Below are 27,265 nucleotides of genomic sequence, written 5' to 3'. Positions count from 1 at the left end.
GATTGTTCAAGATGAAGGGAAAGCTGTTCCAAGTTTTCCAGATGGTGGAAATCTGAAAAGGAGGAAACTGGAGTAGTTTCTTCATGGATTATGCGAGTATTGTGCTATCATATTTTGTATGTACCTAGAATAACATGAATGTACATTTATGTACTTCCTGGTACCTTAATGTACAAAGTTCTTTGCAACCTTTCCACATCTTCTCGAAGCGAAGATAGGATCTTGGATCATATGTGTGTAATTTTCTAGTAGTTGTTGTGTTAACTCTACTTTGTATGGAAATCTCATTCATGCTTTCCTATGGAAAATTTGTTCAACAGCATGGATGTGTGTTTCTATAAATTTGTGGTACTTGTTATCTTAATTTTCATTAAGATGCCTCATAATCTGTACTTTCTTTTATGGTCAACTCACATTAAGAAGATTTTAATTCATATATTATTGCGTGGCTGTTGAGTTTGCTTTTTTTTTTTTATTTTAACTGTTTCTGTAATTCAGGTGGGGACCACAAGAGCTCCTTGTATATTAGGTTGCCTCTCGGTTGTTTTGGTACCCGCAGTACATTAGGCCCTTTGCAATCTTGACCTGCTGGACTGGGCGAAGACGAAGCCCTAGCCGAGGACAATACGAGAGGAAGGGTTGTACCAAAGGCGTGACGGATGGTGATAGGGATTGACTGAGTTTGTTGTTGTCGCATTCTCGGGGAGAGTCATCTGCTTCGAGGAAGAGCAATCTAGATTCCGATCTACTTTTCGCCGATTCTCACTCTCGATTTGTACCTCCTCTTCGTGTTGTACCTCGCTCTGAGTTTCTCTAGTATTACTGAGTAACTTTCTCAGATTCCCATGTTCCGCATAAACCTAATTTTGGGTTATCGGGGCATTACAGATCTGCAAAAAAGGGACGGTTCTTTGTATTTTATTATTTTTAGTGCTTACTGTCGGGTAGGTGTTCCAAGTTCTTTTGCTTTTTTGATTTGATTATACTTTAAAAAATGCACGTCTTCCCTTCCTTGTAGGACTTATTCATTCAATGCTTTCATGATTTTTGTTATTTGTTAATGTCGGCTAGGCGGTTCTTTGATTTCATTAAATTTGCACAACTTATTTGTCCTCCCTTCCTTGTATGACTTTTAATTTCAATATCTCTTTCATTACTGAAAAACCTATTTCACGTAATATTGGTACCTTCAAGTACTCTATTTCGTTATGTACTTCCAGGTATATTGAAGTTCCATAGTTTAGCGTGAAGTTGATCCTATAATACGAGAGCACTCGTTCCTATTTGAGGTACTTATTCACGGTAGTTATCATGTTTTTTTGATGTGCTATGAGAGAAACTGGGTTATGTGTACCATGTACTTAGAAATTAGCTTGTACTTTATGGAAATTATTATGTGTTCTGTGACGTGCATTTCATTGCAGTTTTCAGTAAAACTGATAGGTTGAATGAGGTGTATCTATTGTTGTTAGGATATGGTTTCATCGCAGTCGAGAGGACGGTCTAGAGACAGAGGACCAGGTTTTGGTAGTCTGCATGGAGGTACGTAAAAGACATAAAATGCTATTCGTAGTATTGTACTAATTTTCAAGTTGGTCGACTACATATGCCTTTTTATTTGTCATTATACATATATTTGTTGAACAATGTCTGATGTGAAACAAATATTAATTCAACTTTTAGTTTTAGTACTGCCTTTATTTCTGGCATCATTACTGAGTTGTTTTATTCTTATTTATTAGATATGGTAGGATCTTCAACCTTTAGAAGAGGAAGAAGTGCTAGTTCTGTGGCTCCAGGTCCTGGTGGTAGAGGACGCAACATTCCTTTGCCTGCTAATGAGATTTGGAGTCCTAAACTTTTTGGATGCCATAAGCCAAACATTGTGCATGAGATGCTCGCAAAGTTTAGTCATTTCAAGCTTTTGTTGTTGAAAGATATATCATTTGATGGATTGGCCGATATACCAAAACAGGCCTGGAATCGTCAGTTTTCTCTGTTCTGCCTAAATCAGAGTGATGCAGATGATGAACCTATGGAGTTTGAGTACCCTGATGGCAGTAGAGCCCCCATGTACCCATCACATGTACATGATATCATAGGTTTGCAATGTGAAGGCAAACATATTTCTGTACTAGAAGATGATGTACCAGAAGAGATGGAGGAAGAAGTGAGCAGGGCTCTAGGAGTGAAGGCTTTAACAATTTCCAGTGTTTGTCAAGTGGTCGAGACTGATATTGATCAACACAGCTCAAAGAAAGAGCAAGAAGCTTTCCAAATTGGAGTTGTCATGTTATCCTTTGCATTCTTGCTTGACTGCAGAGATCGTGACCCGAAATTGCCGAGATATTTACTTCCTTATCTCAGCAATGTTGAGAAGCTTAAGGAAGTGAACTATGCAAGATGTGTGCTTGACATTATTGGCCTTGCTGCCCGGAAGGTTCAGGAAGCGAAGAGAAATGGCTATTCAACCTGCACAGTGGGTGGATGCTGCATTGTACCTCAGGTATGATTAGATAGTACTTTACAATACATTGTTGATTTCTGTCAGCCAACACATGATGTAATTTCCTTCGTGCAGATTTTTTATTTAGATTCTATTGATTTCGGTGTCCACAAAGTATCTCCAAATGTATTCCCAAGAATCAAGGCTTATGGGGATTCAAAATTAGATAAGCTCATAAGTTATGACAAGAAGTGTCAAATTGGTGATGTGAGCCAGAGGTATGGGAACTACAAGGTAATTCTTCTGACATTTGTGAGAAATGTACAATTTACAGTGCCTGAACAAATCATTGTTCTCATATGTGTATTATGTGTTCAAGAGGAATGATGATGTCAAGGTTGATAACAAAGGGAAAGGTATAGCATCAGGATCTAGAAAGATTAAGAAGAAGAAATATAGGAGTAGCAGGCAGTCTAGGAAACAATAGCGTTTCAATGCTTTGATGAACGTTATTGAATATCTTCATGCCTCGGATGTATATCTTGTTGAAGACCTCAGAAAAGAACTTCAGAAAAGGAAGAACCTTCTTCTTCGTCGAATTGGAGAGCATATGATGAACGAGACTTCTTCCGATGAATGTGGTGAAGATACAACATCTGAAGGACATGGGCAGGAAGGTATGTACTGCTTTTGTTCTTTATTCTAAACCGAGCTGTTATATCTTCAATTTTGTCTAAAACAATCATGTTAATCTGTTTGTAATCAGCTGGGGACGCAGCACAACAGTCGTTTCATGATGATGCGACATCAGGTAACTTGTCTTGTACATAAGTAGGTAACGTTGGTCAATAACTTCAGTCGTGTAACAAATAAGTTAAGATCCTGTTTGTATAGGTAATCCTCCGGTTAATAGGCCTAGTAGACTACCACAAACTGGTGTTTGGCAACGGTCAACGGAAGTTAAAAAGGAAGTGTCCGAAGGTACTGAAGTTCATTTCTGTCCATGTATTCCAGAAGGATGTCCTAATTTAGCATAGCAACTGACATGTATTAAAATTTGTACTGAAATTACAGTACGAGCATTTGGAAATGATGATAATATTAGGCAGGACAGCAACATGAGCCAAGTTGGAGACAAGAGAGCCGCAGAAGGTAATGATTTATATAAGTAAAATGGTTCACAGTTTAGTGTTAAGGGTACTAAAATAATTACATGTCTTATGTTAGATCCGAGGAACTCAGGAAGCCATTCCTCACAAAGGTATGGTACACAGATTTGCATTCATCTTACTTATGTAATGATTTACATTTGTTGTAGCTAAAATGAGAAAGTTTTTTATTTTTAGATGCAAGAGTACCGGAGCAGAAGAAGAGGGACCCACAAGTTGTGGAAGAAATGTAGTGGAAGGTTAGTTCCACTTGATATTTTAATGTACCTCACAATACATTAAATTAAGCTTGGTGTACATGAAATTGTAGCACGACAAAGGCATTCGACAACTACAAAGGTTGAAGTAACAGAAATGAGAAATGTTCAAACGGATAGTACGTATTTGTCATCAGCACATAGTTGGATGCTAATTTAAGTTTGTGACATTTCGTCGTCCGCAGTAATAAAATGCGGATCCTGTTTTGTTATCAGATGCAGGTAAAATTGTACATGAAGGAATTCCACCTGCTGCAAGAAAAAGGATTAAAAAACTTGCGAGGAGGTTAGTGGTAGTTGCATGAGTTGTTTTCGATTGCAGTTGTACCTGTCTTTGATGTTGTTAGTACAATTAATGTAGGTGTTTGCACCGTGAACAATGTACTGAGGGAAATGATGAAGAAAAGGTTGTCCATCCTGATGTTGTTGGATCGGTGTCGAACACTGCTGTTGCAGTTGAATCAAGTGGGTAATCGAATAACATATGTTCATCACTTTTTTTTTTAGGTGATGTACAAATGTTTGAGAACATGTTTTGTTCATTTTTCATTACATAATGCTGACTTGCAGTAACAACTAGAACTTTCACGCATGTACATTTCCTGTTATAGCAGTACATTATCCAGATGTGCGTGTGCAAATAAATTTTTCTGATGGCACATAATTTGTACTAGTTGGCAGGCAGTATAACATTGATGTGTCATTTGTAATAAACTCCTTAGCTCATGAAGTACCTGAGTATGCAATGCTGTTTTATTGACCAGTACAGAAGGATGCATGATTCACCCCTGATTGTTATGTTCAGTTGCAGAAGAAAATTCTCAAGTACAGAGAGTACCCTCCGTGCACGTGGAATCGCCAATTGTTAATACGGAACAAACATTGGTTGAAGGTATTTGTGTTACGAAATAATTGCTGTATTTTGTTTAGGATAATGAAAAGTTGCCTGCATGATTGAGTATGATGGTTGGTTGTTGCGTCAGAACACCATGCCGAGACGGAATCGAATGTCGTGCAACCTGGTACTGGAGGATCTGAAAGTACAAATTCAGGCAATGTTAATGATTTAGTTAACAGTTTCTTAATGACTCCGCCAGGTGACCATACATTTGGAGGTATAGTTGTTAAATTTGATCGGTAATGTAGTGCAGTTCTTCTCTTTAGTTTTGTGTAATAACAAGAATTTTTTCTTAAGGTGCATTTGACGGACTTTCTGATCTTCAAGACCCTGAAGCTACTATATTTCATGAGACACCAGAACGTATGATTTCGTACTCATCCATATGTTTGTAGCGTTAGTTTTTTGTACTTACGGAGTTTGTGAAATGTAGTGGAAGTAGAGGATGCGAGGAATTTGGGTCAGAGAGCTGTGCATGAAGTCACTGTGGACGCTGAACCAGATCGGTACTTTGCAGACAAAGATGCTACAAGTTTGGACTCATAATCTTGGCTAACAATACTAATTTAGTTACATTGTGAACCTGAAGGTTTCTACTCGTAATCTTGACTCATAAACTTTATTATGCATTCAGATTGCTTGGTTGAACATGAAGATATGAAGGTGTACGGAAGGTGTAATTTATCGAGTAAGATGTACACCAGAGTTGCGAAGAAGGATGATGGTGCAAGTACTACATAGAATGATGTACACCAGAGTTTCGAAATGAAAGTGTACTTGTTATGGTTGTATTAGCCGGTTCAAAGTACCTGTATAGTAGGGTACTTTGTTACTGTTGGACTTATGTTTGTAATAATTTGAAGGTACCTGTAGGTGATGGTACTTGTTCGATTAAGGACTTATGTTTGTAATTTTTCGAAGGTACCTGTAGGTGATGGTACTTGTTAGATAATGTTAGGATTTAATTTGAACCATAATTGTTCGTACGTGATCCTTAATATATGTTACCAATTTCTGTTTTCTCAATTTAGGCTCATGGTTGTACTGCACTTCTAGGGCACCAAACTTTCATGTACTTGAGGGTACATCATAAGCTGATGTACTTTCGGGTACATCATGTCATATGTATCTGAGGGTACATCAAAAAATATGTAGATTCAGGTACATCATAGTATCTTCCATTGACGGTATGGAATCATACCAGCGAGTTCTTAGTGCACACTAAGTTTTGTTATTACTTAGGTTTCTATGGTCCCAGGAGGCAACTGTGCTAATTACTTTTGTACTCCCTCCGAGCCATAATTAGTGTCGCTCATTTTGTAGTACATAATAAGTGTCGCTCATTTTGTACGAAATTAGTACAAACTTTGTACTTATTATGGATCGAAGGGAGTACTAATTAAGTACCTGTTTTCATGAAGGGTGGTACAAATAAATATTGTTAGTTCATTATGTTAATAGGGTACCAATGATTTTTATTATGTGTATGACACATGTGCTTTTATATGTGATTCAGTTATTACTGTACGTGGGTCCGTCCCCTATAGCTTCTTCCCTAACATCTTTCCTAGGTTTTCTTCCTCGATTTAGAGCCGCAGGCCTGCGCTCTCACAAAGTTGCCCGACGAGGAAGCCAGAGTAATCGGTGGGCTATTGAGCGGCGGAGGCGATTTAGTCCTTGCGCCTGCTCACCGAGGATCCGAAGCCCCGCGAAGAAGAAGGCTACAAGCAGGTACTGTACTAGCAAGCCCAATGTAGATTTCGAATTTCTTGTAGGTAGATTGGTTTTTAATTGTGTTTCGAACCAGCGGAACCTTGTTTCTTTGGATGCGGCGCAATCTTTCCCTGAAGTTGATGTAATATCTCGCTTCTTCTCAAACTCTCCTCTCTTCTTTCCTCATATCCCAGATCTGTATGGCAGGACTGTTGAAATCGATCCATTTGATCCGTACCCGAATTTTGTTAGGTTTAACTAGATTTTGTTCTAGAACTTAACTTCATGTTCCATTGTGCGATACCACTTGTGTTTATTGGTTCATCCAAATAGAGATCTGTACAAAGTATTATTAGGTACATTGATTTTAGTTCGTAGTCCTGCTTTATTAGGTCAAACTAAATATTGCAGTTCTATAGAATGTTTGAAGTTGTACCCATTGGTACTTAAATATTTTGTACCTATTCAAGCATGTAAATGCTATCAAACCACTAAGGTACAGATGTGTACCTTAGTGGTTTGATAGCATTTACATGCTTGAATAAATACTTATGGCACCTATGAATGGTGACAATTTATGGTAACTGCAATGTACTTATTATGTTTCTGTTTTAGCTATGTTTGTCTGAAAAGCAACTTTGGATGTGTCAAGAATTGGTTGCAACAAATTGCCCGTGATTTATGTATCTTTTTAAGTGACGCCATATTACTTGTTTTGCTACAGATGGCATCATCTTCAACAGTTAAACGAGGAAGAGGGCGTGGGGGTACAAGACGCAGCCTTCCTGTACATTCTGTTAACATTTGGAATCCTAAAATTTTTAGTTGTCACAAGCCACACCTTCTGCATGAGATGTTCTCCAAATTTGATAATTTCAAGCTAGGGTTGATGAAAGATATCTCATTTGACGGACTGTTAGAAATACCAAAACACAAATGGAATCGGCAGTTCTCTCTTTTCGTGTTGAATTCAACCGATGTAGATGGTGACCAGTTTGAATTTGAATACCCTGACGGTACTACAGCACCCATGTCAGCATCAGATGTTCATAACATCATTGGCGTGCAATCGGAAGGCAAACATATTTCAGTAGTAGACGAGGACATTGCTGATGATATGATGGAAGAAGTTTGCAGGGCATTTATTGGGTTCGTTGCATAGGAAACAAAAATTTTCCTACGAGAAGTGCGGAAGAAAAAACCAAGAATATATATACTAGATGTATGTAACGAGAGGGATCATGAACACCATATCCTCGTAGACCGCTAAGCGTTACGATCACGAGATCGTTGTTGGTGTAGTGGAACTTTCAATGAGATCAATCTCAGTGCCGAATGGACAGCACCTCCTTGGTATCCACACGTTCAGCTTCACGTTGTCTCCTCCTTCCTCGATCCAGCAAGCGAGAGGGAGAGGTAGACGAGATCCCGGCAGCACGACGGCGTGGTGACTATGGTGAATATTCTCACGGGCAGGGCTACGCCGTGCGCGTGAGAAGAGGAGGAGAGGAGGGCTCAGGGGAGAGAGATCCAACTGAAAGCTTGGGGTGTCTCTCTCCCTTGCCCCCCCCTTCTATTTATATAGGGGTAGAGGAGGCGTGGCCGGCCAGGACTATCCCGTGGCCAGGACTCTCCGGCGGCCAGGACTCTCATGCGGCCAGGACTCTCCCGCGGCCAGGACTCTCCTCCTGGCCGCATGGGCCCTGTGGGCTAGCCCCTCGGCCCATTAAGGCCAGGGTGCTCCCTCACAGGCCCATTTAGCCCAGGGATAGGTGGGCCTCAAGGTGGAACCCTCCGGATCCCTCCGGAACCTTCTAGAAGCTTCCTGGTCAAAACCGGGAAATATTCCAAACTTTCCAGAACCCTGAAAACAACTTTCCATATATAAATCTTTATCTCCGGAACATTCCGGAGCTCCTCGTTGCGTCTAGGATCCCATCCAAGACTCCGAATCATAATTCGATATCATCATCATTTATCTCATCTAACCCAAGCAACATGAAACGTTAAGTGTGTGACCCTACGGGTTCGAGAACATGTGGACATGATCAAATATCAATAACCAATAGCGGGACCTGGATGTCCATAATAGTTCCCACATATTCCACGAAGATCTCATCGGTTGAACCACTATGTCGAGGATTCAATTAATCCAGTATCCAATTCTCTTTGTCTCGCGATATATTACTTGCCCGAGATTTGATCGTCGGTATCGCCATACCTAGTTTAATCTCGTTACCGGCAAGTTCTCTTTACTCGTTCCGTAATATAATACCCCCGCAACTAAACACATTAGTCGCATGCTTGCAAGCTCATTAGGATGTTATATTACCGAGAGGGCCCAGAGATATCTCTCCGTCACAAGGAGTGACAAATCCCAGTCTTGATCCATACAACCCAACAAGCACCTTCTGGGATACCTGAAAAACACCTTTATGATCACCCAGTTACGAGATGACGGTTGATGCCCACAAAGTATTCTTCCGGTACTAGGGAGTGGCATGATCTCATGGTCTAAAGAAATAATACTTGACATAATAAAACATAAGCAACTTAAACTTAAGTGACACGATCAAAAGCTATGTTTAGGTTTGGGTCTGTCCATCACATCATTCTCCTAATGATATGACCTCGTTATTAAATGACAACACATGTCTATGGTTAGGAAACCTTAACCATCTTTAATCAACGAGCTAATCTAGTAGAGGCGTATTAGGGACACGGAATTTGTTTATTTATCCACACATGTATTTGAGTTTCCAATCAATACAATTATAGCATGGGCAATAAACATTTATCAAGAACAATGAAATATGATAATAACAAATTTATTATTGCCTCTAGGGCATATTTCCAACAGCATTAGGAGTGAATGACCTTACAATTCCTAATGTTTGTCATGTCGTCGAGAGGAAAATTGACGAGCACAGCACAAGGCAGGAGCAAGAAGCTTTCCAAATAGCAGTTGTCCTTGTGTGTTTCGCTTTTCTGCTTGACTGCAGAGATCGCGATCCCAGAATGCCGACATATTTACTTCCGTACATGAGCAGCGTTGCGAAATTGAAAGAAGTGAATTATGCAAGGTGTGTGCTTGACATTCTTGGCATTGTTGCCCGGGAGGTCAAAGAAATGAAGGCAAGTGGATACTCGACGTGCATAGTTGGGGGCTGCGTCATTGTACCTCAGGTTAGTTTTGATAGTACATGATAGTACACAGGTCTGAATGATATCTGTTATGGCAGCTTCGATTTAGTGGTAATAAAACATTTCTATGTACAGATATTTTATTTAGATAGCATCGACTTTGGTGTCCACAAAGCACCGGCCAATGTATTACCAAGAATAAAGGTTTATGGCAAATCAAAGCTGGATATGCTTATCAGTATGGACAAGAAATCTCATAATGCTGATTTGAGCCAGTGGTATGGTAACTGCAAGGTATTTGTTGAAACATTTGTACTTTTTATCAGTATGGTAACTACCATGAATGAATAGTTCATTTTGCTCATATGTGTCTTATCTGTTATAGAGGAACGTTGAAGGCAAAGATAAAGTCGTTGCAAGTCCATCGAGAAAGCTTAACAAAGGGAAGTACAAGAGTGATAGGCAAACTAGAAAGCAGAAGAGTTATACTGCTTTGATGAAGGTCATTGAAGATCAACATGCAGATGATGTGTACCTTGTTGAAGTCCTTAAGCGAGAGCTTAAGAAGAGAAAGGACCTTCTTCTTTACCGGATAGCGGACCATATGCAGAACGAGAGTTGGTCGGATGAGTCTGATGAGGAGATAAGATCGCAAGTACCTGGGATGCAAGGTATGTATTTATGTTATCTGTTATGGTGAATGGATGTCATGTTGCTTCTGTTTGTTAAGGAACGTGGTTGGGTTGCTAGGGTTCTAAATGACTACATAACAGGCGCAATTACTTGAATTTTGTAACTCAATTGTTTCAATTCATGTTCTCATAGGCAATCCTCTGTTCAAGAAGCCTAATGTAGTACCACAAGTTAGCAAGGACAGGTCGGAAGGTAATTAAGAAGCTATGTGGCTATATATTACAATTTTCGGTTCTAACATACCAGATGTATGTAAATGTACTTACAATGGAACAAATCGTACAAGCATCTCTACATGATGATAATATTCCAGAGGACAGCAACATGAGTCAAGTTGGAGACAAAAGAGGGGCAGAAGGTAATGAATTTTATATTAACGTTGGTACTCCTGTTTGTTGTTCTCGTTACTGAAAATAATTCATATGTTATGTTAGTTCCGAGGAACTCTGGAAGCCAATCCTCTAAAAGGTATGGCTCGTACCATTCAATGCTTGATTCTTATGTTCTGTAAGGCAGGTTAATATTAAAGAGGTTGTTATTTGCAGATGCAAGAGTACACAGCCAGGAGATGACACATGAGTAGATGTTGAGGAAGGTTAGTTTCCGTTAATAGGTCAATGTAGCTCATGTTACATAGAATTAACTATGTCGTACCCAAAATTTCAGCAGTACATGGGCATTTTGCAATTCGAGATGTTCAAACAGAAGATACAAGAAATGCTGAAACGAAAGGTATGTACTTCCAATTTCGACGTGTTTGATGTTTGTCATTTTGATTCATATGAAGACATTAGATATGATCCTTTTTTTTCACCTGGAGGTACTATGGGTCATGAAGATAACAATGTAGATATACATTCTTCCATAAAGATTATGGTTGCAGAAGCACTTGGTCTGCTGAAAGAGTCATGCGCTAGACCTCCAAGAGTGCCCGCAGTTCCTGCACGAAAAAGGAGGGGGCAAATGGTTGCCAGGAGGTTGGTACCATACACATGTTTGTTTATTTCTTTGCCTTAAGCATGGGGTCAATGTTAATTCGATGGGAGCAATTATTTCTTTGCCCCTTGTTAATTATGCAGGGGCCAATGTCCAACCAATTGAGTGTAAAGAAGGAAACAGAAGAAGATGTCCACCATGATGTTGAAAGAAGTAAGCATTTCAATAACATATGGGCATTAGTTTATTGTCATAAACATGGAATACAATTGTGAGAGAAGATCTTTTGTTGATTCTTTATTAGACAATGCTGAGCACAGTCAGAACAATAATTGTGAGGCGGGTACGTTTTAAGTGCTCAGTATTTGGGATATGATAGAATTTGTACTAGTTGGTACATACCACATGTTTTATTTTTACCTATGGATTATAGGTCAAAGCGGGAATGTTGACGTGATTATTGATGACGTATTGAAAGATCTTGAAGCTGATGCACAGATCCGTTGTGATGAAGCACAGGAAGTACCATCTGTACATGAGCATACTTCAGGTGATTATGTTTTCATATGGAATACATAAGGTGATCATGCATGATTGATAGCTGACATATATCTTTGCTTGCAGAACAACAGCACGAAGAACAGCAAGAACCATCTGTACATGTCGGGTCAGCACTTGTTGATCCAAAACACTCGGCGGTTGAGGGTATTTATCAAACATATATTTTTGTTTTTCATGAATGATTAATTTGATGCATGATGTACTATGATGGGTGATGTTTGGAACAGGAGAGCTTAGAGAAAAGGAATCTGATGCTGCCCACGAATTGAGTGTAGGATCGGAAAGTATCCATTCAGGAAATGTGAATGACATACTTAACAGTTTATGTATGACTCCACAGCACAATGTGCAAGCACCCCACGCTCCTATCTTTGATGAGACACCACAATGTATGATATTGCATTTGAACATATATATGTCTTCAGCATTTGTGAATGTACTTACATGGTTGTGAAAAATGTAGGCAAAGAAAAGGATGCAGTGAAATTTGGTCAGAACGTGCAAGATGTAGAGCCAGTGGAGATCGGATCTGAATGTTGTATGGGAGAGAAAGATGAATCAGGTCTGAATAAGTCATATTAATTGAAGTACTGTTTTTGATGTACTGTAAAATTGTTAAATTCTTATGTTCATCATTTTGGATGTAGATTATCCAATTAAAGTGAAGGAGTACAAAAGGGTGTACGAAAGGCGCATTGTGTCCAAAACGATGTACAGTACAGTTGCAAGCAATACTTCAATTAGCGAAGGCGGTAGAACGATTTAGTTATTTTAGAAAGTCGGATGAATATTGTACATTCATCAGCATGCGTGCTGTGTGCAACTTAATTTGAAGTTGGTTATGACTGTAATGATGAGCATTTTAATGTAGGTGTAATAAACTATGTTAAGATGACAGTAGTTGGTTGTGATGTGGACCATAACAATTTCTATATTATCTGTAATGAAATTTAGTTGATGGCACTTGGTGGTTTGTGGCATTCCATGGATGTCCGGTTGCTAAATGAAATTTATCGTACAAGCAATTCTGGAATAGAAGTACTCTGTTCCAGAAGCACTTCTGGAACAGAAGTACTTGTCGTACCCTTAAGGTGTTTCAGAAGTACTTCTGACCCAGGGCTCTCACTTAAGGTGTACTGAAATTTTAAATAATTGAATATAAGTTACTATGATGTATATGGATGCAAAAAATTCTTGCTGGTAGAATGTCAGGTTTGTTCTGATGGTACATGTGAACGCAAGTACTTGACAGCCAATAAGAACATAAAACCTGGTTTCAATGGGTCCAGAAGGCTGTTTGTTGCGTCATGAAGTTTTGATGTTGTGTGCTAATCGGTTGGACGTATGAAGTTTTAATGTTGTGTGCATTTGATTTCATCGTGACGATTAAGGGTACAAATTTAGATGTAGGTAGATCAGAACATATGTACCAGAGTACATACTAATTGGGGAAACTATGTAGCTGTGCATACTAATTGGGGAATAAGCACTGTTGCATTGACAATACGGAAACAAAGTAGTACGAGTACATCATCTTAAAGTAATTCACATTCGGCAACCTAACAGTACATTGCATACAAATGTTTTGCAAAAGGCATCATATTCAGGAATAAGCTACACTTGTCTCACGTTTGGCGGATCAATGATCTTTAGTATGTGGATGGGGAGCCTGGCCTTGTTGTTCTTCATGGTGAGGATTTCATGAAGAAATGTATGTTGGAGCCTTGAGTAACCATTCTGTGAGTACATGTATGTAGTAATCAGTATTGGATGTAAGTCCAAAATATAGCAAATTAGAGAACATGTGTATAGTCATCAGTACAGGATGATTATTCATAACTTACCAGTGTGAGTGGTTGCTCCAATTCATCCCCATTGTAATTGCGGACACAATGTAGCATGCACAATCCACTCTGATTCCTGAACGATGTATGAAGTGAAATATTTAGTACGAAGTTGTACAAGTATTAAATTAGCACATTGGATGTGGAAGTACTGAATTAGTACATTGTAAGTACACATCATAATACAGAAACTTGTAGTAACATGTAACTATGGCGGGACCGAGTCTTTAGATTGTGCTTACTTGCTAAACTTGTCATTCGTCAACACTGGATAAACATGAGGCCACTTATTCTTCTTTGGTTTCCAATTTTCATAATACTTGTCAAAGCAATCGAAGAGCTTATCTTGGATGACGTTAGCAGAATGAGCGTGCAATTCTTTAATTGCTGGTGATTGTAAATGCAGCCCCAATGGATCAAGTACATGAATAACCTCTTCCTTCATGTCAAACATGTAGGCAGACCAGGATTGCTCAATGAATGAAGGCACGGCAAACTGCATTGAAAGATTGAAATGATGGTGAGTATGGATAAGTACATATGTAATGTATGTGAAAAATGAAATTTTCTTACCATTCTGGTGCACGACATGTTGTAGGTAACCTCGTCGCCAATGAATTGTTGCTGGATTGATATGATAGATGTGATGTCATTTTCTGCTATCGCACATACTTGTTTTTGTACATTAGTTAGATCCGGCAGATAATGAATAGTTTATAATAAACAAAGCATGGTTATAATTGTTGGAAATATGCCCTAGAGGCAATAATAAATTTGTTGTTATCATATCTCATTGTTCTTGATAAATGTTTATTGCCCATGCTATAATTGTATTGATTGGAAACTCAAATACATGTGTGGATAAATAAACAAATACCGTGTCCCTAATACGCCTCTACTAGATTAGCTCGTTGATTAAAGATGGTTAAGGTTTCCTAACCATAGACATGTGTTGTCATTTAATAACGAGGTCATATCATTAGGAGAATGATGTGATGGACAGACCCAAACCTAAACATAGCTTTTGATCGTGTCACTTAAGTTTAAGTTGCTTATGTTTTATTATGTCAAGTATTATTTCTTTAGACCATGAGATCATGCCACTCCCTAGTACCGGAAGAATACTTTGTGGGCATCAACCGTCATCTCGTAACTGGGTGATCATAAAGGTGTTTTTCAGGTATCCCAGAAGGTGCTTGTTGGGTTGTATGGATCAAGACTGGGATTTGTCACTCCTTGTGACGGAGAGATATCTCTGGGCCCTCTCGGTAATATAACATCCTAATGAGCTTGCAAGCATGCGACTAATGTGTTTAGTTGCGGGGGTATTATATTACGGAACGAGTAAAGAGAACTTGCCGGTAACGAGATTAAACTAGGTATGGCGATACCGGCGATCAAATCTCGGGCAAGTAATATATCGCGAGACAAAGAGAATTGGATACTGGATTAATTGAATCCTCGACATAGTGGTTCAACCGATGAGATCTTCGTGGAATATGTGGGAACTATTATGGACATTCAGGTCCCGCTATTGGTTATTGATATTTGATCATGTCCACATGTTCTCGAACCCGTAGGGTCACACACTTAACGTTTCATGTTGCTTGGGTTAGATGAGATAAATGATGATGATATCGAATTATGATTCGGAGTCTTGGATGGGATCCTAGACGCAACGAGGAGCTCCGGAATGTTCCGGAGATAAAGATTTATATATGGAAAGTTGTTTTCAGGGTTCTGGAAAGTTTGGAATATTTCCCGGTTTTGACCGGGAAGCTTCTAGAAGGTTCCGGAGGGATCCGGAGGGTTCCACCTTGAGGCCCACCTATCCCTGGGCTAAATGGGCCTGTGAGGGAGCACCCTGGCCTTAATGGGCCGAGGGGCTAGCCCACAGGGCCCATGCGGCCAGGAGGAGAGTCCTGGCCGCGGGAGAGTCCTGGCCGCATGAGAGTCCTGGCCGCCGGAGAGTCCTGGCCACGGGATAGTCCTGGCCGGCCACGCCTCCTCTACCCCTATATAAATAGAAGGGGGGGGCAAGGGAGAGAGACACCCCAAGCTTTCAGTTGGATCTCTCTCCCCTGAGCCCTCCTCTCCTCCTCTTCTCACGCGCACGGCGTAGCCCTGCTCGTGAGAATATTCACCATAGTCACCACGCCGTCGTGCTGCCGGGATCTCGTCTACCTCTCCCTCTCGCTTGCTGGATCGAGGAAGGAGGAGACAACGTGAAGCTGAACGTGTGGATACCAAGGAGGTGCTGTCCGTTCGGCACTGAGATTGATCTCATTGAAAGTTCCACTACACCAACAACGATCTCGTGATCGTAACGCTTAGCGGTCTACGAGGGTATGGTGTTCATGATCCCTCTCGTTACATACATCTAGTATATATATTCTTGGTTTTTTCTTCCGCACTTCTCGTAGGAAAATTTTTGTTTCCTATGCAACGAACCCAACAGTGGTATCAGAGCTAGATCTATGCGTAGATGTTTTGTATGAGTAGAACACAATTTAGTTGTGGGCGTTGATGTTCATATTGCTACCTCCTTTGTGCACTATCGGATTTTGCGGGATAGTGGGATGAAGCGGCTCGGACCAACCTTACTTGTCTTCGCACAAGAGACCGGTTCCGCAATTAACATGCAACTTGTATTGCATAAGGCGGCTGGCGGGTGTCTGTCTCTCCCACTATAGTTGAAATCTGATTTGCAATGGGAGGCCTATATGGTTAATAAGCAATTTGTATATCACCGTTGTGGCTTTTGCGTAAGTAAGAACGGTTCTTTTAGTGCAGCCCCTAAAGCCACGTAAAACATGCAACAACAAAGTAGAAGCGTCTAACTTGTTTTTGCAGGGGCATGTGATGTGGTATGGCCAAGATATGATATAATATATTTGATGTATGAGATGATCATGTTTTGTAATATTTCACGACTTGCATGTCGATGAGTTTGGCAACCGGCAGGAGCCGTATGGTTGTCTCATTAATTATTGTATGACCTTCGTGTCAATGATTTAATCGCCATGTAATTGCTTTACTTTATCGCTAGTAGTAGCAATAGTCGTAGTAGCAATAGTTGGTGGAGGCAACTATACATGACGCCCGAGGACCTAGGCGCCATGCTGGTGATGATGGAGATCATGCCCGTGCTTTGGAGATGGAGATCAAAGGCACACGAAGAGAAGGCCATATCATGTCACATTATTTATGCATGTGATGTTTATCCCTTTTATGCATCTTATTTTGCTTAGTTGACGGTAGCATTATAAGATGATCCCTCATTGTTAATATCAAGATAATAATGTGTTCTCCCTTAGTATGCACCGTTGCAAAAGTTCGTCGTTTTGAAGCACCACGTGATGATCGGGTGTTATAAACTCTACGTTCGCATACAACGGGTGTAAGCCAGTTTTACACATGCAGGAATACTTTGGTTAACTTGACGAGCCTAGCATGTATAGACATGGCCTCGGAACACAAGGAACCGAAAGGTTAAACATGAGTCATATGAATGATGTGATCAACATGCTGATGTTTACCATTGAAGTTACTCCATCTCACGTGATGATCGGACTTGGTGTAGTGGATTTGGATCATGTGTCACTAAACAACCCGAGGGATGTTGATTTTAGTGGGAGTTCATTAGTAATTTGATTAGCTTGAACTTATTATCATGAACTTAGTCTAATTGCCCTTGCAAATATGCTGTAGATCAATGGCTCGTACTACGTTCAATATGAATACTCTCCTAGAGAAAGATAAACTGAAGTCCAATGGAAGCAACTTTACGGACTGGTTCCGGAATGTGAGGATTATCCTCGAAGCTGCCAAAAAGGCTTATGTTTTTGATGCAGCGCTTGGTGCAGAACCCGCAGCAACTGAGTCTGCTGACGTTAGGAACGTTTGGCTGACTCAATCTGAGGACCACAATGTAGTTAGGTGCGGCCTCTTGCTTGGTATGGAACCTGAGCTCCAAAAGCGTTTTGAGCACCACTCGGCATATGCTATGATTGGGGAACTGAATACTTTATTTCAGACCCAACCCCGTGCGGAGAGGTATGATGCCTCCGAAAGGTTCTTTAACTGCAAGATGGAGGAGAACAGCTCCGTTAGCGAGCACGTGCTCAGAATGTCTGGGTACGCCGACCGCCTGAGACAACTGGGAATTGAGATTCCTAATGAATTAGGCATTGACCGGGTTCTTCAGTCACTACCACCTAGCTATAAAAGTTTTGTGGTGAACTACAATATGCAAGGGATGGATAGGACACTTCCTCAGCTCCTCGCGATGTTAAAAACCGCGGAGGTGGAAATCAAAAAGGAGCATCAAGTGTTGATGGTCAATAAGACCACCAGTTTCAAGAAGGCAAAGGGTAAGAAGGGAAATTTCAAGAAGGGTGGCAAAACTGTTGCCACTCCCGCGAAGAAGCCCAAATCTGGACCTAAGCCGGATACTGAGTGCTTCTACTGCAAGGGGACTGGCCACTGGAAGCGTAACTGCCCCAAGTACTTGGCAGATAAGAAGGCTGGCAACGTCAAAGGTATATTTGATATACATGTTATTGATGTGTACCTTACTAGTACTCGTAGTAGCACCTGGGTATTTGATACTGGTTCAGTTGCTCACATTTGTAACTCGAAACAGGAGCTACAGAATAGACGAAGACTAGCAAGAGATGAGGTGACTATGCGCGTCGGGAATGGATCAAAAGTTGATGTGATCGCCGTCGGCACGCTCCCTCTACATTTATCTTCGGGATTAGTTTTAAACCTTAGTAATTGTTATTTGGTGCCTGCGTTGAGCATGAACATTATATCAGGATCTTGTTTAATGCAAGACGGTTATTCATTTAAATCAGAGAATAATGGTTGTTCGATTTATATGAGTAATATCTTTTATGGTCATGCACCACTTGTGAATGGTTTATTTCTATTAAGTCTCGATAGTAGTGACACACATATTCATAATGTTAATGCCAAAAGGTGCAAAGTGGATAATGATAGTTCAACATATTTGTGGCACTGCCGTCTAGGTCATATTGGTATAAAACGCATGAAGAAACTTCATTCTGATGGACTACTTGAATCACTTGATTTTGAATCATTTGATACATGTGAACCATGCCTCATGGGTAAGATGACTAGAACCCCGTTTTCAGGCATAATGGAACGGGCCAGTGACTTGTTGGAGATCATACATACTGATGTGTGCGGACCAATGAGTGTTACAACGTGCGGTGGATATCGTTACTTCCTAACCTTCACAGATGACTTGAGTAGATATGGGTATATTTACTTAATGAAAAACAAGTCTGAGACATTTGAAAAATTCAAGGAATTTCAGAATGAAGTGGAGAATCATCGTAACAAGAAAATTAAATTTCTACGATCGGATCGTGGAGGTGAATATTTGAGTTACGAGTTTGGCACGCATTTAAAACAATGTGGAATTGTTTCACAACTTACGCCGCCTGGAACACCACAACGCAATGGTGTGTCCGAACGTCGTAATCGTACTTTATTGGATATGGTACGGTCTATGATGTCTCTTACTGATTTGCCACTGTCGTTTTGGGGTTATGCATTAGAGACAGCCGCATTCACTTTAAATAGGGCACCATCTAAATCCGTTGAAACGACACCGTATGAATTATGGTTTGGCAAGAAACCTAAGCTGTCCTTTCTTAAAGTTTGGGGATGCGAAGCTTATGTAAAAAGGCTACAACCTGATAAGCTCGAACCCAAGTCGGAAAAATGCGTCTTCATAGGATACCCTAAAGAAACAATTGGGTACACCTTCTATCACAGATCCGAAGGAAAAGTGTTTGTCGCTAAGAACGGGTCCTTTCTAGAGAAGGAGTTTCTCTCGAAAGAAGTGAGTGGGAGGAAGGTAGAGCTCGATGAGGTTATTGAACCTTCTCTCGAATTTGAGTGTAGCGCAGCACTAGAAACTGTTCCCGTGCATCCTGCATCAGCTAGAGAGGAAGCTAATGATAATGATCATGAAGTTTTGAATGAGACAACTACTGAACTTCGCAGGTCGACAAGAACACGTAATACTCCTGAGTGGTACAATGTTCGTGTCATGAATGTCATGTTGTTGGACAACGATGAACCTGCGAATTATGAGGAAGCGATGATGAGCCCAGACTCCGAAAAATGGTTAGAAGCCATGAAATCCGAAATGGGATCCATGTATGAAAACCAAGTATGGACTTTGGTAGACTTACCGAATGACCGAAAGGCCGTTGAGAACAAATGGATTTTCAAGAAGAAAACAGATGCTGATGGAAATGTTACCGTCTATAAAGCTCGACTTGTCGCAAAAGGTTTTCGACAAATTCAAGGAGTTGACTACGATGAGACTTTCTCACCCGTAGCGATGCTAAAGTCTGTTCGGATTATGTTAGCAATTGCTGCATTTTTCGATTACGAAATCTGGCAGATGGATGTCAAAACCGCGTTCCTTAATGGTCACATTGAGGAAGAGTTATACATGGTTCAGCCCAAAGGTTTTGTCAATCCTAAGGATGCTAATAAGGTATGCAAACTTCAGCGTTCCATTTATGGGCTGAAGCAAGCATCTCGGAGTTGGAATCTCCGTTTTGATAAGGTGATCAAAGGGTTTGGATTTGTCCAAACTCACGGAGAAGCTTGTATTTACAAGAAAGTGAGTGGGAGCTCTATAGCATTTCTAATACTGTATGTGGATGACATATTGCTGATTGGGAATGATATAGAACTTCTTAAAAGTGTTAAAGGCTATTTGAATAAAAGTTTTTCAATGAAAGACCTTGGTGAAGCAGCTTACATATTAGGCATCAAGATTTATAGAGATAGATCAAGACGCCTGATAGGACTTACACAAAGTACATACCTTGACAAAGTTTTGAAAAGGTTCAAAATGGATCAAGCAAAGAAAGGGTTCTTGCCCATGTTGCAAGGTAAGATATTGAGTAAGACTCAGTGTCCAGCTTCGGCAGAAGATAGAGAAAAGATGAATAGTATCCCCTATGCCTCAGCCATAGGCTCTATTATGTATGCCATGCTGTGTACTAGACCAGACGTGTGTCATGCTGTTAGTTTGACTAGCAGGTACCAAAGTGATCGAGGAGTGGAACACTGGACAGCAGTTAAGAATATCCTTAAGTACCTAAAAAGGACTAAAGAAATGTTTCTCGTTTATGGAGGTGACGAACAGCTCGTCGTAAAGGGTTACGTCGATGCTAGTTTTGACACTGATCCGGATGACTCTAAGTCTCAATCCGGATACGTATTTATTTTGAATGGTGGTGCAGTTAGCTGGAGGAGTTCCAAGCAGAGCGTTGTGGCAGCATCAACAACTGAAGCGGAATATGTGGCTGCTTCAGAAGCGGCACAGGAAGGAGTTTGGATGAAGGAGTTCATATCTGAACTTGGTGTGGTTCCGAGTGCGTTGGATCCCATGGACATCTATTGTGACAACACTGGTGCCATAGCCAACGCCAAGGAGCCGAGGTCTCACAAGAATTCCAAGCATATTAAACGCCGGTTTCACACTATTCGTGAATATGTCAAGGATGGTGACATAAAGATTTGCAAAGTACATACGGATCTGAATGTCGCAGACCCGTTGACTAAACCTCTTCCACGAGCAAAACATGATCAACACCAAGACTCCATGGGTGTTAGATTTATTACAATGTAAACTAGATTATTGACTCTAGTGCAAGTGGGAGACTGTTGGAAATATGCCCTAGAGGCAATAATAAATTTGTTATTATCATATTTCATTGTTCTTGATAAATGTTTATTGCCCATGCTATAATTGTATTGATTGGAAACTCAAATACATGTGTGGATAAATAAACAAATACCGTGTCCCTAATACGCCTCTACTAGATTAGCTCGTTGATTAAAGATGATTAAGGTTTCCTAACCATAGACATGTGTTGTCATTTAATAACGAGGTCATATCATTAGGAGAATGATGTGATGGACAGACCCAAACCTAAACATAGCTTTTGATCGTGTCACTTAAGTTTAAGTTGCTTATGTTTTATTATGTCAAGTATTATTTCTTTAGACCATGAGATCATGCCACTCCCTAGTACCGGAAGAATACTTTGTGGGCATCAACCGTCATCTCGTAACTGGGTGATCATAAAGGTGTTTTTCAGGTATCCCAGAAGGTGCTTGTTGGGTTGTATGGATCAAGACTGGGATTTGTCACTCTTTGTGACGGAGAGATATCTCTGGGCCCTCTCGGTAATATAACATCCTAATGAGCTTGCAAGCATGCGACTAATGTGTTTAGTTGCGGGGGTATTATATTACAGAACGAGTAAAGAGAACTTGCCGGTAACGAGATTAAACTAGGTATGGCGATACCGACGATCAAATCTCGGGCAAGTAATATATCGCGAGACAAAGAGAATTGGATACTGGATTAATTGAATCCTCGACATAGTGGTTCAACCGATGAGATCTTCGTGGAATATGTGGGAACTATTATGGACATCCAGGTCCCGCTATTGGTTATTGATATTTGATCATGTCCACATGTTCTCGAACCCGTAGGGTCACACACTTAACGTTTCATGTTGCTTGGGTTAGATGAGATAAATGATGATGATATCGAATTATGATTCGGAGTCTTGGATGGGATCCTAGACGCAACGAGGAGCTCCGGAATGTTCCGGAGATAAAGATTTATATATGGAAAGTTGTTTTCAGGGTTCTGGAAAGTTTGGAATATTTCCCGGTTTTGACCGGGAAGCTTCTAGAAGGTTCCGGAGGGATCCGGAGGGTTCCACCTTGAGGCCCACCTATCCCTGGGCTAAATGGGCCTGTGAGGGAGCACCCTGGCCTTAATGGGCCGAGGGGCTAGCCCACAGGGCCCATGCGGCCAGGAGGAGAGTCCTGGCCGCGGGAGAGTCCTGGCCGCATGAGAGTCCTGGCCGCCGGAGAGTCCTGGCCACGGGATAGTCCTGGCCGGCCACGCCTCCTCTACCCCTATATAAATAGAAGGGGGGGGCAAGGGAGAGAGACACCCCAAGCTTTCAGTTGGATCTCTCTCCTCTGAGCCCTCCTCTCCTCCTCTTCTCACGCGCACGGCGTAGCCCTGCCCGTGAGAATATTCACCATAGTCACCACGCCGTCGTGCTGCCGGGATCTCGTCTACCTCTCCCTCTCGCTTGCTGGATCGAGGAAGGAGGAGACAACGTGAAGCTGAACGTGTGGATACCAAGGAGGTGCTGTCCGTTCGGCACTGAGATTGATCTCATTGAAAGTTCCACTACACCAACAACGATCTCGTGATCGTAACGCTTAGCGGTCTACGAGGGTATGGTGTTCATGATCCCTCTCGTTACATACATCTAGTATATATATTCTTGGTTTTTTCTTCCGCACTTCTCGTAGGAAATTTTTTGTTTCCTATGCAACGAACCCAACAATAATGTGATAAGAACATACAGAAAAATCACTCTCAAGGAGATGACGCCAACGCATCCTGCTGCTAGTGGGTTCCATCCTGGTATCTAATTGTGTTAACCTCCTTACCAGGAGATCACACAATTCGAAGTCAAGAACATGGGTTCCAATAAGTTGTTGATGTACTTCCTTGCCAGTGGCTGAGATGTAGCGAGGAAATTCAGTGATTACCCACGGCCTGGTACATAATAACACAATTCAAATTCAAGAAATAAAATAAATATGCATGACCAAATAAATTAAAGTTCTTACATTTTCTACTTACATTCATGAAATCAGTGTACTTACATTTTCAAGTAGTGTGGGGGCGCGTCACCACACCATTCCATAAGAGAAACCATGATGTCACCATCTGGTTTAGGATGTATGTATCCTTCCGACCAAGGTGAGGGTGCGAATGTACCAACCTTGATTCGACGTTTGCAAGGAGGTGAAGTAGAAATTACACCAAGCAGTATCTTACTCTCAGCGCAGTCTACGTTGTCTGATCTCATAATCAAATCTACCATGGCAGCTTCCATGGATAATTTTGTGGCAGCTGGAGAACATGGTGCAATGTCATCTGCTATTTTCTTAGAGTTGTCATTACAAGCTGTGAATGATGGCACATATTGTTGAGTCACGATTGGAAGAGTATCGAATCCAAGATCAAAAGAAGGTAGTTGAAAGTCCATGTTGTTGAACATAGATCTGCTGGTGTGAGGTCCATCTATTTATGAAATGGATCAAGATACTAAGTACTAATTGCAATTGGATTTACTATTTGCAGCAGTTTAGGCAAGGTACCTGAGCCACCAGTCTTTGATTTCTTCTTGATTGCTTCAATCAACTGTGATGTTGATCTCTTGGGTGTGTCCTCTAGAGGTTTCATTGCACGCAAGGGTGACATACATTCCTTGCTATGAGCTACATCCGTGAATAAAGTGGTTAGATGTTTGTACAATTTGATACTGCTACAATTTGTAATGAAGTGCCTTGGGATCGAGAGTTCACTTCGTGTTGGTTGTCTCCTCTTTTGACAGAGCTGTTCCCGGAACCTAAGGTGACAATCATTATAGCATATGTTTGAGGATACATAAAATGTGGAAGTTGTGTAAACGAGAGGTAGTCAGGACATGTACATTCTGTCTTTGCAGTTGAAGCAGAATGCCGCGGTGGTATATGGCTGGAGGAGATGAAGTTGCATATCTTGTCAGCAAGCAATAAATTTTGCTGTAGTACATGAGTCTTCTCAGCTGCGTGCCTTTCGTTCATTGCTCGGGTTATGTTTGCATTATATAGTTTCAAATCATTCGCCAAACTTGTGTTGCACTGGTAAAATAGAGTACATAAGGGCCATACCAGTGATTGGTTGGAGATATGCAGGAAATATAAATTGAATGTAGGTACACAATCTTTGAAATATGCAGCTTCATCTCCTTGAGCACATAAGAGTACATCTCCATAGGAATGAGACAGTGCTTACAATTACATGTTCATTTGAATCTTGGAAAGCAGTAAAAGTGGGTACATTGGTTTCAGGTGACAATGAAATGAACATGTGCAAGTACTTTGGAACTGGAGTGAAATACATGGTGTACATAATTTCAAGTGTACTGTTGGATCGAACATTTGCAAGTACTTGAAGGGTAGTAACCATAATAAAGGGTAGTGACCATAAATAATTAATAAAGGGTAGTTCAGCATAATCATCATGCATTTGAGGTTTAGTTTGTTACCAGAGCAGGGTATTTCTCTCTGAGGAATTGGGGCAATGTGGCAGCTGTGATCTGAAGGTTTGTACCGGAGTTTGTTGGGACAGAATGAAGAAGGGCAGGACTTTGTCCCGATCTAGCAGGTACCGAAAGTGACTTCATTTTAGTTGGCGACATGTTGGGAATGATGACAGTACCCCTTGCATTGAACTGCATAGCAGGGAGGAGTTATATTTGGAAGCATGTAAGTTTGTCTTGGATTAAAGTAATGTATAGAATGAGATCATCTAAATCTTACTTGCTTCGCTCCATAACCACCTCCAGGCTTCGTATCAGCTAATATGAGTTTGTTAAGTACTTCTGTGGGGAAAACCTTGATACGAGGGAAGACGTTCTTTGCAGGTTGCAGTGGTCCAAGTAAGAGATTATCTAGATAGTGTATCTGAGATGGACAGAATGTAGGATTAGTACATGACATAATGAATGAACGACATGGAATGAAAACATGCATGATTATGTACATTCAATTTTATGTACCTGCAGGAACAGGTGACAAGCAAATATGTTGGAGACCACTTTGTTCATCGTTAGGTCAGCCTGTACTTTTTGAGCTGCCTCAATGATACCTTTGAGAACATATGCACACGAGTTGTATTGACCAATTTCTTCGGTACAACGCAAGGCACCCAAAAAATCAATGTTCACATGATCATACTTTGTTGAGGGTGAGAGGAGATGACCCATGACAATGATAACAAATGCCATCTTGAATGAATCTTTTTGTAATCTTGTGCTCTGTTCTGATAAGTCCATAAGGACAATCTTCTCAGCATCTTTTAGGCTCACCTTGGTGATAGATATACCAGCTTGTTCGCGAATATATGCCATTGCCGCATCCGATATTTGAGTTTCTGGTCCTAATACATCACGATGTCCACAGGGGATACCAAATACTTTGTTCACATCCTGTGGTACAAAATGGAGTCTTCTGATTGCATCTAATACGATTGCTTGGTCTACGCAATCAACTTGGCCCAGGAGCCAAGTACTGAAGATGCGATTAAGTGAATTCCATAAAGGCATTTCAAGTAATCCTTCAAAACCTATTTCCTTAACCAACTGCCTTTTGATATGATTGAACTTCTTGATAATCCAGTAAAGGGTCTTAGCGGAGGTCCTTGATGTTGCGGACTTGCTTGTTGAAGAATTTTCACTCTCTCCGTTGCTATCATAATGTGTTGCGTCATCAGTAGTGAAAGGACCAGTACTGTCGGAAGCTGCAGCATGTCCTTTGAGCTGCAAGGGTGTAGGAGCAATAATTTGGAGTGCAAGGGTAAACAAGATGGAATGTACGTCGTATGTACTATGAAAAAGTATTTGTTGGAAATACTTACGAACCCAAAACTAACATGGAAATGTAGCTTATATAAATGAAGCATACATGAAGGTACAATACATAGCGGTACATGTTCATTAGAAAGTTGGAGAGCACAGAAAACTTACAGAGCAGCAGTAATTATACGTGAAGAATAGACGAACAGACAATACTTAGAAGTACATTTTGACAGGACAGCAGTACTTAGGAACTGAATGGGCAGAACATGAAAATGTAAGAAATATAGATGAAGAACAGAGGAAGAGCCAGTACTTGCATGTAAAAAAAGGTACAGTACATAGCGGTACATGTTCATTTGAAAGTTGGAAAGCACGAAAAACTTTGAGAGCACTAGTAATTGTACATGAAGAATAGACGAACAGACAGTACTTGGAAGTACATTTTGACACTACAGCAGTACTTAGGAACTGAGCGGGCAGAACATGAAAATGTAAGAAATATAGATGAATAATAGAGGAAGAGACAGTACTGTGAGTACATGTTCATTGGAATGTTGGAAAACTTAGGCAGTACTTAGACAATAGTTAAAAATACATCTATTAGTTGAAGTGACAATGAAACCGTAAACTACTTTGAATCATGAAGTACTTGAGTAAACAATGAAGTACCTTCGAAAGACTCATCCTTGTTTTTGAGGTTATATGCCGAAATACGGAGGGAGAAGCAGTCCTGCAAGAGCATGAGAGTACGGCAATGATTGTGCGAGTAAACACATAAGAATCCCAAAAAAAGGTATGCAAATATTATACAAGTCATGAGTTAGCACACAAAAAAGAGGAAGAGAGGAAGAACAGAATAAGGACAGCAGAAAACAGATCGATGAAACTAGGCATCGTACAAATTGCAGGGCTGACGCACCCAAAATGGATAATCCCTGACTGCGCAGTGGAAGAAATTGGTACATTGGAGTACAGAATGAAAGGTAAGAAGAGGGGAGAGAGGGAGGAGGGGAAGAACAGAACTGAGGAAAGGGAGAGACGAAGTGAAGGAGGGAGAAACAAGATGACGGAAATATCTTGACCCACTACTGAAACCGAGTA

The 27,265-nt window shown here is 40.7% G+C and overlaps 1 protein-coding gene across 1 annotated transcript; it reads right to left on the bottom strand.

The window, feature by feature from the left end:
• Nucleotides 1-13,415: 13,415 nt before the first annotated feature.
• Nucleotides 13,416-27,189, bottom strand: LOC104583287. Its single transcript, XM_014898919.2, has 14 exons — nucleotides 27,084-27,189; nucleotides 26,834-26,894; nucleotides 25,367-26,125; nucleotides 25,128-25,271; nucleotides 24,854-25,039; nucleotides 24,257-24,446; nucleotides 24,129-24,172; nucleotides 23,922-24,041; nucleotides 23,424-23,727; nucleotides 23,114-23,313; nucleotides 14,235-14,329; nucleotides 13,904-14,157; nucleotides 13,662-13,737; nucleotides 13,416-13,554 (listed from the first exon to the last, which is right to left on the bottom strand). The coding sequence occupies exons 6-14, from the start codon at nucleotides 24,319-24,321 to the stop codon at nucleotides 13,432-13,434; spliced, it is 1,281 nt and encodes a 426-aa protein (XP_014754405.2). The 5' UTR covers nucleotides 24,322-24,446; nucleotides 24,854-25,039; nucleotides 25,128-25,271; nucleotides 25,367-26,125; nucleotides 26,834-26,894; nucleotides 27,084-27,189; the 3' UTR covers nucleotides 13,416-13,431.
• Nucleotides 27,190-27,265: the final 76 nt, after the last annotated feature.

Source organism: Brachypodium distachyon, chromosome 2 (genome assembly GCF_000005505.3).
Source record: "Brachypodium distachyon strain Bd21 chromosome 2, Brachypodium_distachyon_v3.0, whole genome shotgun sequence".
Lineage (NCBI taxonomy): Eukaryota > Viridiplantae > Streptophyta > Magnoliopsida > Poales > Poaceae > Brachypodium > Brachypodium distachyon.
The sequence above is the reverse complement of the archived record's forward strand: the minus strand, read 5'-3'. Positions and strand labels throughout refer to the sequence as shown.